The sequence below is a fragment of the Papilio polytes genome, unplaced genomic scaffold (assembly GCF_000836215.1).
Source record: "Papilio polytes unplaced genomic scaffold, Ppol_1.0 DF821289.1, whole genome shotgun sequence".
NCBI classification, from domain to species: domain Eukaryota; kingdom Metazoa; phylum Arthropoda; class Insecta; order Lepidoptera; family Papilionidae; genus Papilio; species Papilio polytes.
The window spans coordinates 5,072,255-5,088,248 of NW_013527915.1; the positions used below are offsets into that span (position 1 = coordinate 5,072,255).

The 15,994-nt window shown below is 32.9% G+C and overlaps 1 protein-coding gene across 3 annotated transcripts in view; it reads left to right on the forward strand.

Annotated features, from left to right (window-relative positions):
* Positions 1-15,994, forward strand: part of LOC106109330 (inositol-trisphosphate 3-kinase A) — a 57,610-nt gene that overhangs the window by 30,009 nt on the left and 11,607 nt on the right. Inside the window, exon 1 of one of the 3 annotated variants that reach the window (XM_013290787.1) lies at positions 3,707-3,898. The exons of 1 other annotated variant lie outside the window; for it this stretch is intronic. In XM_013290787.1, coding sequence (XP_013146241.1) covers positions 3,872-3,898 — 27 coding nt within the window. In that variant the 5' untranslated portion in view covers positions 3,707-3,871. Of the gene's footprint in view, positions 1-3,706; positions 3,899-4,689; positions 5,373-15,994 lie in introns of those variants that run through there. One more of the 3 variants, XM_013290785.1, reaches the window with a different exon arrangement.

Genomic DNA, 15,994 nt, shown 5'->3' on the forward strand with positions numbered 1-15,994 from the left:
CCCTGACCACTGGTTGCTTGAGTCATCGGATTCCGCAGCCGGTGGTGCTCTATTTTTTATATAATATATTTTATTTTATTTTTATATTCTTATAAAATGTATCATATAGAGAGTAAGAAATAAAGATATAAGGAGATAATAATAATAATAATAATAATAATAATAATAATTTATTACTTAAAATCATACATATTTTACAAGTAGATTTCTGGTGCTGGGACATTCTTGTAAGTAAGTTATTTACTTGTGACAGAATGTCCCGTTCTTCCATAGCATACATTATATCTATATCTAACAGTTATACATTTTAAAGATTTTTTTTATATTTATCAGTGCGTTTCTATTTAATAGGTTTAATATTTAATAGGTATTCAATAGATAATTATAATTTGCCTTTACTTCATGATATTTATACATTTTACCATAGACCAGTCTTTCCACGGTCTCTTTTAACAGTTCAATGAAACTTGTATGTAACATCAATATTGAAAGTCGTCACCGTGCAACATTGTCAACAGTAAACATTCGCACGGTGCGCTCGGCTTCCGTTAATTGATGTCCCTCGCACCGTCGCACGTGAATACGATCTCATAATGTACTACAGCGTGAGAACTATCCGCAGTAGCTTCTCATTTTTCGTTTCTTACTCACTTTAGTTTTATGTTTGCCTTAACCAGGTCACTTGATTAGGGTACCTGTGAATCGCAGCACATTACTGCGACACTTGCCTATGCTAACGGACCTAATAAGTGCTCTAATTATTGTTCACACTAATACTTCAATATCTTTTATCTAATTATATCATCAACATTATCATGTATACCAAATATTATAAACATGCAATCTTAATTATAAAAAATTAAAACTTTTTATTGAAAAAAAAAACATTTTCACAAAATTCATTGTGGCTCTGTCTCCGAAACTAATTATGCAACTGTGTTATCGGAGACAGGACCTTCTCTTATCCATTATCATATTTTATTAACAGATAGTTATTTTAATTGTTTAACATAAATAAATAAAATGAGAACTATAACATTATCAATGTGTGAACATCCATTAACCTTTGACAATGTCGTGATGGAACATTTCCGATACGAAACGATTCAGTTAAGGGTGAATATTGTAGTTGCCTAAACTGCGTACAGTACACAGATTTTAGACGTCCACTAGACGGGGTCTGACCCCCTTATCTTTTGTCGTAGACGGCGCCTCGCGACCCTGTCGTGTAATTACAAAATTATTCAACAGACCGATTTATAGTTGTGTGTTTTTTTGTTTTATGTAAATAAAGGCAATTAATAAAATTACACGCAATTTATAATTCGCGGCTTTTTAATTGGTAACATTTTATGAATTCAGTAGTAACAGTTATGTAATGCAAAATAAACTAAGGGAGATACAATTGCGCTTCAAATATAGGACATTTTTTGCAAAATAGTTTCAAACCGTAAAATGTTTTACGTTCTTGTTAAAACTTGAACATAGAATGACATAACTAGGCCAATAATGTTTCATGCTATTTATTTTAATTATAATGTTGAACTAGACTATGGCTATGAATATTTATTGCGTGTAAAATATCATTAGTCATAGTACGTTCATTGATTAATTCTTAAATTTGTATACAATGCTTTAACCTTTCGTAGACATTTCTACACCGATTTACAATGACAATTTACTATGCACTGCGCGATGAATATTTTCAATTCACCTCAATTATTTGTTACTTGAACACTTTTATTTCTTTCTTATAGAAATATTTATATATGACACGTAGATAATGGTTTGTATGTGTGTATTATCCTATTGTTATGTCCTGTAAAGAAACCGAACTGAATTGAAATTTAAAAATGCATAATTAAAACAGTCGATTTCTAGGTAAGTGATGCAGTTACTACTAGACAAATATACCTTTTGTAATAAGTGCAGAAGTAAATGTTTAAAAGCTAGGAAATGACTATTCAATAACATAAATTCGTAAACACTAGGTGAATATTATGTAAATATACCTGTCTCTTGTAAAATTCGACGACATTTGTTCAGTATGCCGAAATGAATAATTATGTGTGTTTTGATAAATATGTATGGGAGAGGTGGCCGATTGACGTCAACGGCCTCCTAGGTGCTGTTCGTAGTAAAAACGCTAGTAGTAGCTTCGCTCTTTGTTGGCCGTCGCCTGCTTCGGAACACGCATCCGCCTCCGCGCGCGCGTATTCTCCGCCTCAACCGTACTCCGGTTTACTATACACCGAATCTGTGACATCGCTCGCAAAGGCCATTTACCTCCGTTTTCTCGATCGTTCTATTCCCAATCGTAAATAGAAATTAGACATTTCGATGTATTTATTTATGTTAAAAAACTTCCGCATATTATTCAAATGATTTGGTTAATTTTACTAGTTTTCGTTTTCTATTCATTATGCAAGATATCAATGAGAATATAATTAACACGCGTGTTCAGTTGCCAGTAACGAATTAATAGACAATATTAATATGTATACATATGTGTGTATAAAAATACGTTTTCTTTTCATTATAATTTTGCTTTCCGTTAGATATCACTAAAGTGTAGGCAATATTTTTGATAATTGTAAACTGTTTTCTCAGAGTAACGCTAAAATTTACCACAGTTACAGAAAAATAAGAAAAGTTATTTGGAATACGCAAATTTTTACTTGTATAGTTTTACTTTTATCTTTGATTTGAAATACGGACAAAAAACTTATGATTTATTAAAGTTATTTCTTACAAAATAATATAAAGCCATCAATATTGTGTTAGTGACGTCAAACTTTTTATTAAATATTTTAGATAAGACTTAAACGTAAGCGACGTGGAGCTATACAGGAGTGCAAAAACCACGCTACAAAAAACTAAAGTTTTCTTTACTTATATTGTGCAGAATGTAGACCTTTGTAGCTTAAACTAGAAATACGACTTAAGTTTTAATTTAATTTTAATACTTTTTAGTGCGATAACAAATCTTTAATAGCGGAAAGGTCTAATAAAATAAAAATATATGTATAAATATAACGTGGTATCTCGAGTATCACGGCAAGCCATTGACGTCAGAGTACAGGGTCGTCGTCTGTGGCGCTGTCGATCGACAAAACTTGCAGCTCGATAATGATAATAAATTATTTTTTTATCGACGACTCTCGAGAATGAGGATATTAATAATATTTTATTGTTATTTTTGAATTAACAATAACTTAGTTTAGAATTGTCCAAAATCTTAAAAAAAAGTTTTGTCTAACCTGGATTGTAGATGTGATTACAAAGTTTTTAAATGTTGAATTTTTCCAACCATGAGTACATTTACAATATTTAAAACGTAATATGTGTGTTTATGTAAAATAATGCAAAAAATAGTTAATTGCTTTCTAAAATTTGTACAAGTATTCGAGCATGACCTGCCCATATTTGAAATGTTACGAACATTAGCATGAAATACAATAATTGACATGTCTTTGTAAAGGTTGCTTATTACAGTAATATGTACGAGGGTACATTGATTGCAAATTAAAAGATAATTTCACCCATAATACCAGTAATTAGTAGTAGTAAGTTCGATATTGAATCTTATGACATAGGAAATAAAGTAGATTGTAATTTATCGTGCAGTAAATTTACACGCATACATGTGTAAAAGGTATAGTTTGTAGAAAAAGGGACGCTCCGGGTAGAGTCGGAGCAAACGGGTTCTACGACGTGAAGTTCGGTCAATATTGCTGAAATGTTTAAATAATTTAGAACCGTTATAGTATTAATCTTATCGCTGTCAGTGTTATTGTTTTTTGACTGCCTATTTAGTGTATGTATAATGAACTAGTGATTGTATTAATTGAATGAATTACAAGAAGAGGTTATGTTGACAAAGGAGCTTTTGAATCACGTGAGTATTGGGATTATTCAAAGCTTGCTGTTTGCTATCGTAAAATAATGATAGTTTGTGTTGACAAACATACATGAATGTTGGAAATATTTTATCATTAATTATTTCATTTAAAATTGTAATTTGTATTAGTCATTGTAAGATATGTACACGTGGATCATATTTATGTCTGTAAGTAAAACATGTTTACTTATGTATTTAATTTTAAAATAAATAAGTTGTATCCATACGTGTGATAATAACAGACTTGTAAAACTTTAGAAGAACTTTCATAGTAAATAAGTCCTTGGTTAATACTATGGCTATTTTTATGTTATCTTTTGTATAACAGCAGAAAATTGCATTCTTTGTCTAGCTTTATAGTCTAATTTAGTTTTAAAATTGAACAATACCATCTTCCAGAAAATAGAATGTTGAATTATTATTGAAGTCCAGTAAAATTCCGTTCTCTGGTATAATATGGTTTGAAAAATTGCGCTCTAATTGACTTCTTTATTTAATGTTTGAATAGCTTAAATGTTTGTTAATTTCAGTAGTCGTTTACAAACACAACGGGATTGTTCAGTCTGTAATAACAAAGCAATTTGAAGCAAAAGTGTTTTTATTTGTGAGACGATTTATGTGCTACTGTCAACGTTAGAGAATAAACATGCAGAATGTAACGTGCGAGGAATACAGTAATGAAGTAACATATTTATTACGCATTTGACTAATACATCTATGTTACATAATTTACAAATGACTATAAACAATATACAAATGCAATGAAATAAAATATACTTGATTTTTACGGTCCTAAGCATGGTAAAAAATATTGGTTGAAATATGTACTGTAATAGTTTATTGATTCTGATAGTTAAACTCAAATATTGCACCCAAAAGCGTTCATTTAGTTTATTTATGGTCAATTAATAGTTCGTGGTGGTCGTGTCTCTTGCTGGTTCGCCAAGCACATGCATAGTAACCTCGAAAGCTCACATCGCGTAGTAAATGTGATCATTTTGTCGCTATAAGTAACATTTATTTATAGTAAAAGCGGGTCAGGTCGGTGGCCTGCAGCGGCAGCGGCATGGTGCAGGGAAAGTCTCTCGAGCGTGGTCGATTCGTTGAGTACCTACATACGTAGGTACGTTTCTTTTTTTGCAAGCGCGGCGTGTCGTGTCGGGTTGCGGGTTGCGCATGCGCGGCGGCCGCGCGGTACGTCAGTGTCGCGCGGGGCCGACGTTCACTTCGGACGCGCGATTGGCGTTTGTGTTCGTGACGGTGACTATCGGACGTGCTTATGAATTAATACAGTGTGTTGTGGGTGCATGTGTGTGCTGCATGGACAATGAGCGGCACGGGAGTGGCGTCCCGGAGCGCGGAGCCCGTCTCCCTACCCGCCGCCGCCGACCTGCCCGTCAGGATCTACATGCGCGCGCTGCGCCAGTACCACAAGCTGCTAGATCTCAAGCGTTTTACTTTTAAAGAAAAAGTAAGCTGCCAACAATATTAACATTAACATCGCATATTAATAATATTGCTTTATATCAAAGCACTAATTAATACTAAAATAATAATTTATGCTAAAGTCTGTTTAAAGCGGTTTCGTTCCAGTAATGTGTTTTTCCTTAAGAAGAAGAGGTTTAAAATATATTTAACATTGTCACTGTTCATTATAATTATGTCCTAGTATGTACATATAATGAGGTCAACTGCTGCTATTACTAATTGTTTGCGCGGAACGGACGTCATTCCAGTTATTTCCTCTGCACGGGACTACTATTTTGGAAGAAGCGTCTTTCCATGTAATTTGTGGAATTTATTAAGAATTATTATTTACAAGAAAAATTAACTAACTCTATGAAAGTGTAGAATAACTAACACTGTACAATCCTAATAGGATAATGAAATAAATATTTACTAAAGCATATTATTGAGACAATCACCTTAACTGATACGTCAATCTAAAGAAAAGCAAATACGGAGAGAAATAATTCACTTTTTGTCATATAAATAAATGTTTATTTATAACATAAAATATCCAGATTTGTTCCTGTCAAACTTTACCTATTTATTACCTTCATTAACTGTAACCAATAGATAAGATGACAGGTGACATTCATGGCCAGTTTCCCAGCTGCTTCTAATCATTCATTAGTGTTTGGGTCGATAACTGCTTTAAGTGCGTTTCTGAGCTACGTAACTTGGGTTTACTCCTTTCAAATTCAGTCCAACCTAACACTAATGAATCCACAAGTAATGATAAAATTAATGGAAACTTCAGCAACCCAGCATATATTTGTCCTTCGCTTTTATAGAACGATTTTAGTAGAACTGTGTTTATTCGAATACTTGTTTTGGTATAATTATAATCAGAGCCCATAACAACCAGAAAGTACAAATCTATACTATTATAATAAAGCGTAAACACACACTTCCTTGTTGCCTAAGATGTCAGCAATTACAGCACATTTTTGAATAATTTTTTTTTAATAAAAAGTCTTAAAGTCAGAAAAGACACTTACGTCACGCTTTAGGCTATATATTTTCGCACCATTCATTTTAGGGGGTAAATATTTTGGATAATAACCTTAATGTGGGAAAGAGACCATAAGTCGCTGCCAACATCAAGGAAGCAAGATTGCCAAGGATGTAATGTCATGTCATTTTGACATTTGCTATTGATAATTTGACAAATGTAAACAATAAAGTAAAATTTTCATAATTTCATGCAGATGAAGCCGCACGGGAACAGCTAGTTAATAATATAAATAAACTTATAAATAAAACAAGTAGATATAACATCATTGTAATAATAGCTTTAACAATATAAAATACAGTATGATTATAGGCTATTACTTCAAGTGATTATAAACGTATAATTATAATTTACAATAATAATAAAGATGTTAATAAGCTACTAATAAATGAACTTCGCCTTCCTTGATTTGCTTCAATAAATGTTTTGTCAAGAATCGGGATAACCCTGGTCTTAATCATTGAGTATGACGTATCACTAAGGTCGATGTACTTCGCAATAAATCGGAATCACTCAACCCCCTAACCGCTGCTACTTAATCCCGCTGTTATTTCAGTAATTTCTTCCCCTGGTAATTTCGACGGAGTATCCTACTATAAATTTACCATGCATTCAGTTAGAATATCCACACAATAGAAATCAATAAAGGAAAAGACAACTAAGTTTTTTTTTTAAATGTACTTATAAAAAAATATCGTCTTAAACGTACTCAGCAAATGTTTATCCGTAATGATTGAACAGAACAGAGTAGAACTTTCAATCAGTTGTATCCGTTTTAATGATGATCATATTATTGCAATATCATTGAGGTTTTACACGCAACACGCCGCTTCACACACGATCGCGAACACTTAGCGCTCCGCTTAATGTAATTAACTGCAATTATCTTACAGCTATAATAGTCTTTTGTTATTATAGTACATAGTGCCTTAAGAACTTGAAATTGATTTTCTACGATTGAAACAACCTGTGAGAATGTGACGCCTATATCTTGGAAGATACGAAACAAATAAAATGTAATTTGGTGATTTAAAAGTCGATAAAAACGTACTTAATAGATATTCTTAAAAACTTTCGCTAAAACTAACAATGTTATTTGTATTAAATATTATTATATTAATTTGGACTGCGCTGGGAACGATCATCTAGTCTTATAAATCAGAATTCGAATGACATTGAGCGCTCCTTTCGGTTTCTGACGGATATCTGTCGAGGTTATTGCAACGCCTCCTTGCCAACGATCTCATTCACACGCCGAGCACTTTCATAGCTCTATTACAAGGCCAATCAAAACTTGTGCATAGATAAGCACATAAATATTATTAATAAACACGACAATAAAACACACATTAACTATTTTTAACACTACATCGATAGATGATACTGGCATCGTTGACGCGTGCTCGATATGACCTTAGGTGTCGATATCGGAAAGGTAAATGAAACATCTGCAAGGATTTGAATGGCAAAGAACTGTTAAAATGAAGGTAAATTATTAATACACCGTGTGGTTTTAATAAAATTGTTTAGTAAGTATCCAAATATCTATGAGCGCTTATATTGCATGGTGTATGTGTGTGTTCGCCTTTCCGTAACAACTTCCGGAGGCCGTATCGCCGTTATCATCTCACTTCCATTCGGCGACCACATAATTTTGGTCTGGAACATTCTGTGGGCGCGCCGTGCATCAAACTGGTTTGTGTTTTATTTAAGTAAGGCATTAAATTCTCGATGTGAGATGTGAGTTTTTTTTAACAAATGTCTAGTATTTATTTTAAATTTACTCGTATGTCAAGAAATAACTCAACAAGTGGTTTCTGATTGTTTTGTTTTTGGTACATACACCTACTAAAATTATGCCGTTTTAAATTTTAAGCATTCCAAAAATGTAACTATTTATTAGTATTATTAAAAAAACAATGTTTTTTGATAGTTCTGTACAGCTCTAATAATATCTCCACGTTAACAAAATTGTAGTAAACATTGATAATATTCTTAGACGTAATACTCGTACTGTCATTTTTGATTTGTTAAGCGATTGTTTTGTATTAAACAATCATCAAGACAAGTTATTGTCAACAAATTTAATTTTACCACTTAATTACATAAAATATATTGTTTAAGTTATGTAACATTCCTTTTAAAACGTACGCTAAGATTGATATACGATGGAATATACTCGCTAATTGGCTAGTGTACTGAAAGCAGGATTTAATTTTCTTTTAATTATTCATAGCATGCCTGCATGTAAACGGCGAGGTTTCCATGATAATTCAGCGGTAAAACAGGTTGCAGCACAAACTGGGCTCAATGCCAAGGGTTAAAAGCTTGAGATGTAGCGTATTTTTTTTACAATGTAACCTTTAAAGTTTAACCGGTTTGTAAGGTATTTTATCTGAAGCGGAGAAGGAAATGAATAACTTAACTAGTACTCGCTTACAATACCTTAGTGCAACGTGGTAGTGCTTAAATTACAATAATGTATTGCGACTTTTATTTTAAATTTAGCACCTCCAGTAACTGTAATCGCTATCATACTTCACACTAATTTATAAATGGATGGATGTTTATTAGAGTTTCTAGCCTAAACAGCTGAACGGATTTCAATGAAATTTGGTATAGATGTAGAGGATAGTCTGGAAGAACACATAGGTTACTCACTTAAGTTTGTTTTAATTATATATTAAAGTATATTATATAGAATCTAGTATATAAGGAATGTATAATGTCATGTGCTTTATCCTTTTTTATTCTAATGAAAAAGACGGCTTTTGTCATACTTTCACTTGTGTATTTATTATTATTTTAAAATTATCACTAACTAATGTATGTTTTTAGTTTGAAATTGTCGCAACTATTAAATCGACACTTAGTTCCCGAGTTCTTTGCTATCTTCGATGGATATTTGTGAAACGGCATCAGTATGTGACTGTTTTTATAATAGGGGTCGCGTGCGTCAATGCAACATAAAGGTCCGTTCCGTTTCACCGTCAGATCCGTTTGTATAACCATACCGACCGTTTATATTGAGAACATGTTTAAATACAAAGAAAAATTATCATGCGTGCCACTTTCTCCGTCTCTCCGCGTATAAATACTGTTCTTTGTTCAAACAATAGAATTATGATTATCTGTCTCCCGAAAGCCTGGTAAGCTTAAAGCGAAATGGTATTTTCGCTGGCTCATCGCAACTGGTCACATGAATGTAATTTCATATACAATAGTCAAATATTGTCAATCTGAATTACTATTCTTAAGTTGAATGACATCTTCCATCTTCAATGGGCAGTTTTCCAGCTAAATTTAACCATTCTTTAGTAATTTTGGTTCGATAACTTCATGAAATGCGTTACCGAACTACGTAACTAGAGTTTTACCCCATTGAAAGTTACGCCAACGTAACACTAATGAAGAATCAGTTAACGATAATATGCATGGAAACCTCTGACGCCCAGTATAAGAAGGAGTTTCTTAACGTCGTGTCTCAGTCAATTTATTAATGGAAATGGCATAGAAATCGCATCATAAAAGAAAGCGTATCGAACATGGAAACAATTTTGTCCCCGCTTCGTTATCTTTCGTCACGAGAGAATTCCATTCACAACATTTCGATCGAAACGGTACAGTTTTATCTAAATTTCTTCATTCTTTTGAAGTATCCAGCGATAATTTTGAAAAGGAATTTTAAAAGATATTTAAGTGAAGTATGTACTCTTTCCCACACACAACTTTGTTGTTAAGTTAGTGAGTCGGTTCTTGTTAATTTAGTAATACTAAAAAACAATATAGAAACATATGCAACGCTTTGTTACAGCTCTAGAGACGCCTTATCTCAAGTCAAATAAACCAAGACCGATTAATGCGCAACGCTTTCCAGTTATTAAACGTCGTACGCGTGTTCTTAAATAGAGCAAACTTTAACGATTTATTGGTAAGATTTAATTAAATCAGTTGATAATTCCCGCATTCCATTTCAAACTCAGTCTAATCGTTTTAGTTTGTGAAATCCAAGATACCGAATAAACTTATAATTAATTGTAGATTAAACTGCTCCTTCTTACACTTTAAGCATTTTGAGAAACAAATAATTTTTCTTCCTAGGCCTTAAGATAAAGGTTATTTATGTGTCGGGTTTATAGAATTTAATTGATCTATGTAATAAGATATGTCTTCTGCACGAAGTCTCGTTACTGTTCATTTTCAAAGAGCAAGATGAACACTAAGCACTGGGAAAGAAATAGCTATTGCGGGAAGAAAGGCGTCTGAATTGTAGCCTTTCCCTCGGGATAGATTAAACCTGTGAAACAATTATGTTCGATTTTATAACGTGATTTATGTCAATTATATTAATAAATTTCATCATCTGTTAGAAGATGGTTAATGTTTTCACAGTGACGTTAATGTCACGCGATTATTTGACGCGTAAACGACAGATAAATTGTATTTTGCTTTATACTAAAATAGAATAAACGACGCTTATTCGGTATACGATAACCTATGATTTGTTAATACTACGAACCGTAGGTTTATTGAATTATCTTTGAAAATGTATCATTTTAGTTGACGTCATGTAAACATATCAAATGAATAAGAGCCTAGTGTTTCGAAAAATGTAATGTAGATAGAATTAGACTATATTAATGAAAAGCTAATATCAGTACTCTACTGCAGGCCTACACCAGTATGCGGTTCATTTTCTCTTCTAATTTTTGTAATAATGTTGCTTAAACCTAAAGCAAAAAAATATTTAATATAGCGAAGTATTATCAGCCAGCGTCCATTTAATGTATATTAAATTATGTTATTACACGATAACAGATGACGTAAGTGGCGCCGAAACATGAACTTGTATTGAATCAGAACCATGACAACACGTATAAAATTATCTAGACCGAGTTTGAATGAATTTGTTTGGACAAGGTAATGTTAGGAACTACCTTTGCCCGTATTCGTTAACTAAATTTTTAATGGATTACTTTAAAGTAAACCTTTAAAAGTTAAATTTAATGTAATTCTCGTCGATAAGTAATAAATTAAAGGGCGTCGGCGGCAGTGCGGAATGCACAAGATATATAAGTTTTACATCACAGTAGATAACTCCAACGGAAGTCGTGTCAATCTGCCCACTTCCTCATTGCCACCTTATATCGTAGCCAATGCTAAAAACACTACAAACAAATCGATTGAATAAATACTCTGAGTGTTGCCAACTGCTTTGTTTCTGTAAATTAACATTATTTTATGGATCTTCTACATAAAACTAATTCTAGAACAGATTTCACGTTGACGTATTATTGGTGAAGGAATTTTAAAAATCGTCTAAGTACATTTAAGTTAAAACGAAAAAAAAATCTTTAAAATATTAGTAAATGTAGTCACATCGTATTCTGTCAATGTATTAGAAGAGAGTTACGTTTTATTCTACTAAGTCGACATCCAAATAAGGATTTCTAGCCATTTCACGAGACATACTTATGTATATGTTATATGTTTTGATATATTTTTATTTACATAAAAGGAACTGGTACAAGAGCATAGTAGCAAATGGGTATAAAGCTTGATTTAGTATTTTTTACCAATGGAAAATCTTGGATAACGTTTGTTTAATTCATGATCTATCTTGACAAAGTTATGCCGAGCATATTGGTACATAAAACAGGCAGAGACAACCCTGAATCTATTATATTTCTAGTACTAGAAATATAATATCGTGCGATATATGATTTTTAAATCAAGCGATGGTTTTCAACGCTTATCAGGGTTGTGCGTAATAAAATTATTTATTCTTTTGGTGACGTTGAATAAAAACAAAATAAAAGCAATGTATAAGAACATTTGCCATTTATTTGATTTGTACAATTACTTGGAGATTTATGTATAGTCTGGTAAATAAGAGAATGGCTGTTCACTTCCGAATTCTTCACATATTCTGGAGTTTCCTTTTTGGCATGTTAAGATTAAAAAATTACCACTTTCATGTATCGCTAGTACATTTACGTACGCTTTAAACTCGATCCTTGTTGCCTCCGAGTATACGTTCAGTGTGAAATGTGGATAGCCTTCTGTACTCCGATTTGGATAAAAGACTGTCGAGCCATGATTATCCAAAAGGAAAAAAACAAACCTTCAATATCATTAATCACATGATTTCATCTATCCTTTAACAAGAGCTTATTTGGTCGTATGTAACACTATACATGATTCAAATCCAATCAACCATAGACAAACTGCACTTTACATAAAAAAAAACTCTAAAACACCAAAATATCCCTTTATCTCACGATTTTCAAAAATAAACTAAAAAAGTGATAACTTAATTGCCCCAATGTATGCAATTTGATGTTCCTCTATGTAATTTAATCTTTGGATGGAAACGAAAGATAAAGGCTGGAGCTTACATTTAAGTTTAGTGGTATCGTTTACACCCATGTATTACTTGCTACAATATTGTTGCTGATAACAGTGCTTCATGATTATGTTTGACAGCTAAAAATAAAAACACAGAAATTATAAAAAAATATTTAAATAAACTGTTTTTAAACATTACATATTTACTTCGAAGCGATCTCACTGAAATTAGATCATTTAATTTTATGACCGCCATCTTGAAACAGTTGCCTTCTATACTTTTCGCCATTATCATATTTCGGCTTACCTCTAATTCCTGTTTTTTAGTGTTAACATGTAGTTATTATGTTTAATTCTAGTGACGTATTTAAAACCAGTATAGTTTCTATTACCACTGCATCCGTTAGGGTGATTTTTCGCGTCATTTTGGTAAATAAAGTAAGATTTACGTACTTCAACCGAACTAAATAATCTGTCACTAAAGATAATAACTGTAATTACGAGTATTATCGAGCTAGTTTAATTTATAATACACGTTGTATACGAGTAACAAGGTCCTTAACTAACAATGAACATAACCTCAGGCTTTTGTATCGACTGTCATAATTAGTCCATGCATTAAACATGTTTACAATGACATAATAAAGATTGACGTAATTGGATCCAAATGTGTATCACAGACTAGGAGCACTGGACGTCTTTTCACGTCATTGCTTCAATACTAAAGGCCTAAAAGCTCTCTATTAATATTGAAGTGCTGAAATTACGAAAACTATAATGTTATTGTGAAAACTGTAGATTGTATGTGAATACAACTCTGATTATTATATTTGAGGGTGGAAGCTAGTAATATTGTAATGTTATCTTGCCGCTTTATTGTGCACTTGCCATTTCATTTAAATAAACAACATTAGGTAAAACAATCTTTGAACTTTGTGTAAAGTTTGCACTTTCGTCGTTCGCTACGTTAAGTGCAAACTTTCGCATTTATAATATCAGTATGATTAGTCACACTTACACTTCCACTAAATGCATATAAAAAGGATTCACGAAGGAAACATGCAATGGACCACGATGTGAGATAATGACTAAATGACACGAATTCTCATGTTACAGAGGACAATGAAATAAACAGACAATAGCGAGTGAAGGCGAGGGTTATTATAAAACAAGTTTGTTGTACTGAATACGTCATGTTGCATACGTCTTACTTTTTCGATGAGAAATGCTCGAGAATCAGTGTAAATACTTTGGCTCTTATTTTCATAACCCGTTTATCCAGTGACCAACTGGCACCACATCAATGTGACCGTTACAAAATAATATTGTGGCGCAAAATTGCTAAATAAGAACTCCAAATGCCACAAGCGTAGAAAATGTAAATCAATTCGAGATCTCATGTGAAAACAGATGTCAACTAAACTAGTAATAATTCTTTTAATGTATCGTAATTCGTAACAAAGCAGCCGTCTTGTGCGGCCGCGTCAAAGTTAATTTGGTCCAAAGCCATTTGGTCTGCGTCATTTGGTCTGCAAATGGCAGTACGATATTGTTTCCCAATAAGCGCATGGACTCGTGAGTTATCAGTTCCTTATCGATGGTGTTGGGTAAACATGACGCGTTGTCCCGACGAGCCGGATGGACTAGTTTGGGAGCCGTTTACACCGAACAACGACATAGTTGTGAATGTCGAAAACATTCTCTAAAAGTTATGTGAATTCGCATATCATATAAAACCTGATGTTGTGACGCGATTGAGCTATTTATTATTTTGTGTACGTAAGCAAAATAATGTTATGCCCATTGTATAGATAAGCGTCTTAAATTCCTGTTAAAGCTTTTGCATGACTTTTTATTATAATCTCAGTTTAGTACCAATTATAGTATAGTATTGTATTATCTGTGCTTATGACGAAGTTCCCTTTATTGTAGACTCGATTAAGTTGCAAGTTCATCTTCAAATTTATATTTAGTGCCTTTTCAATAGTCTCTAGATGATCTTTAACAACGTCACGATCGTGTTGTTAATAACGATCTTTAAATTTATTGTCTGATTATGACGTCATTAGTTTTTAACGTAACAATTTAAACTTCCTCGTCGTATGCTCGCAACGCTTAGAATCCAAGAGGTTTCAGTGAGCAACTTAAAATATATATCAAGTACATATGCATTAAAAATTGGGAATAATAGTATTTATTTATTGTGTAACTTTTATTAATGCAAAGCATGCATGGGTAATGCGGGTGTTGTTGGCGCGAGTTTCGGTCTGCGGGTGAGGCGAGGAGAGGCGACGCGAGGCGAGGCGAGGTAATGAGGCGGTGAAATGCATAATAAAGTGAATATCGTGTTTGGAGTAATGGCGCCTCCCATAGATTACGCAACCCGGCTTGAAGGACGCGGCAAGTGCACGTGTTACACAATCAAAATAACATTAGTTATACAACAGGGGAACTTAAGTTTACACGATTGAATTTCTGGAAATGTTTTTGAGGAAAACAAAACTCGTTACGAAATGCTACATTAGAATAAAACACTTTTACATAATAAAACCATAAGAACGATAATGGTGGAAACATCATGATGGGCCCCTGCACGCGCAAATATCAGGACAATTTTCGCGGGAAATATATGTACATATAAACTGAAGATGTCTGTCGTTAAGCCTTGACTCCTAAGATGTACCCATTTACTATACCTGAACTAGCATCAGCATATTATTGATTTGTGGTTTGAGAACAGGTTGATAAATATCAATAAGGTGTGTTATGATGTCTTCAAAAGTAACATCGTCTGTAAATAATAAACTCGTTCATTTTAGTAACATGAAAAATTTTAATAAAATAGAACGCTCAAAAACCAGATAACACTTTTCAGGATCCAGTGTGTTTAGAGTAAAAGGAGCGGAGAAAGGAATAGAAGAAGTAATATTGTGTAGCATTCGTTAATCAGTTTTTGTTTGGTACCATAACGATTTCCTTTTGCGACAACGACTTTTATGATAATTAAATAATATTAAAAAGAAGGAATTTTAAAGAAAAACCTCATTCGTGTTTATTACAAAGCACGATAACAACACCTTGCCATAAATCAAAATCATAACCAATGTGGCCGCAATTTTAAATGTAATAAATACAATTATATCAACAACTCTTGCTTGTATCCCAGCTTTACAATGTATCTCTGGTAGAAGTTTAGAAGATTTAAGTAACAAAAAATACATTAATAT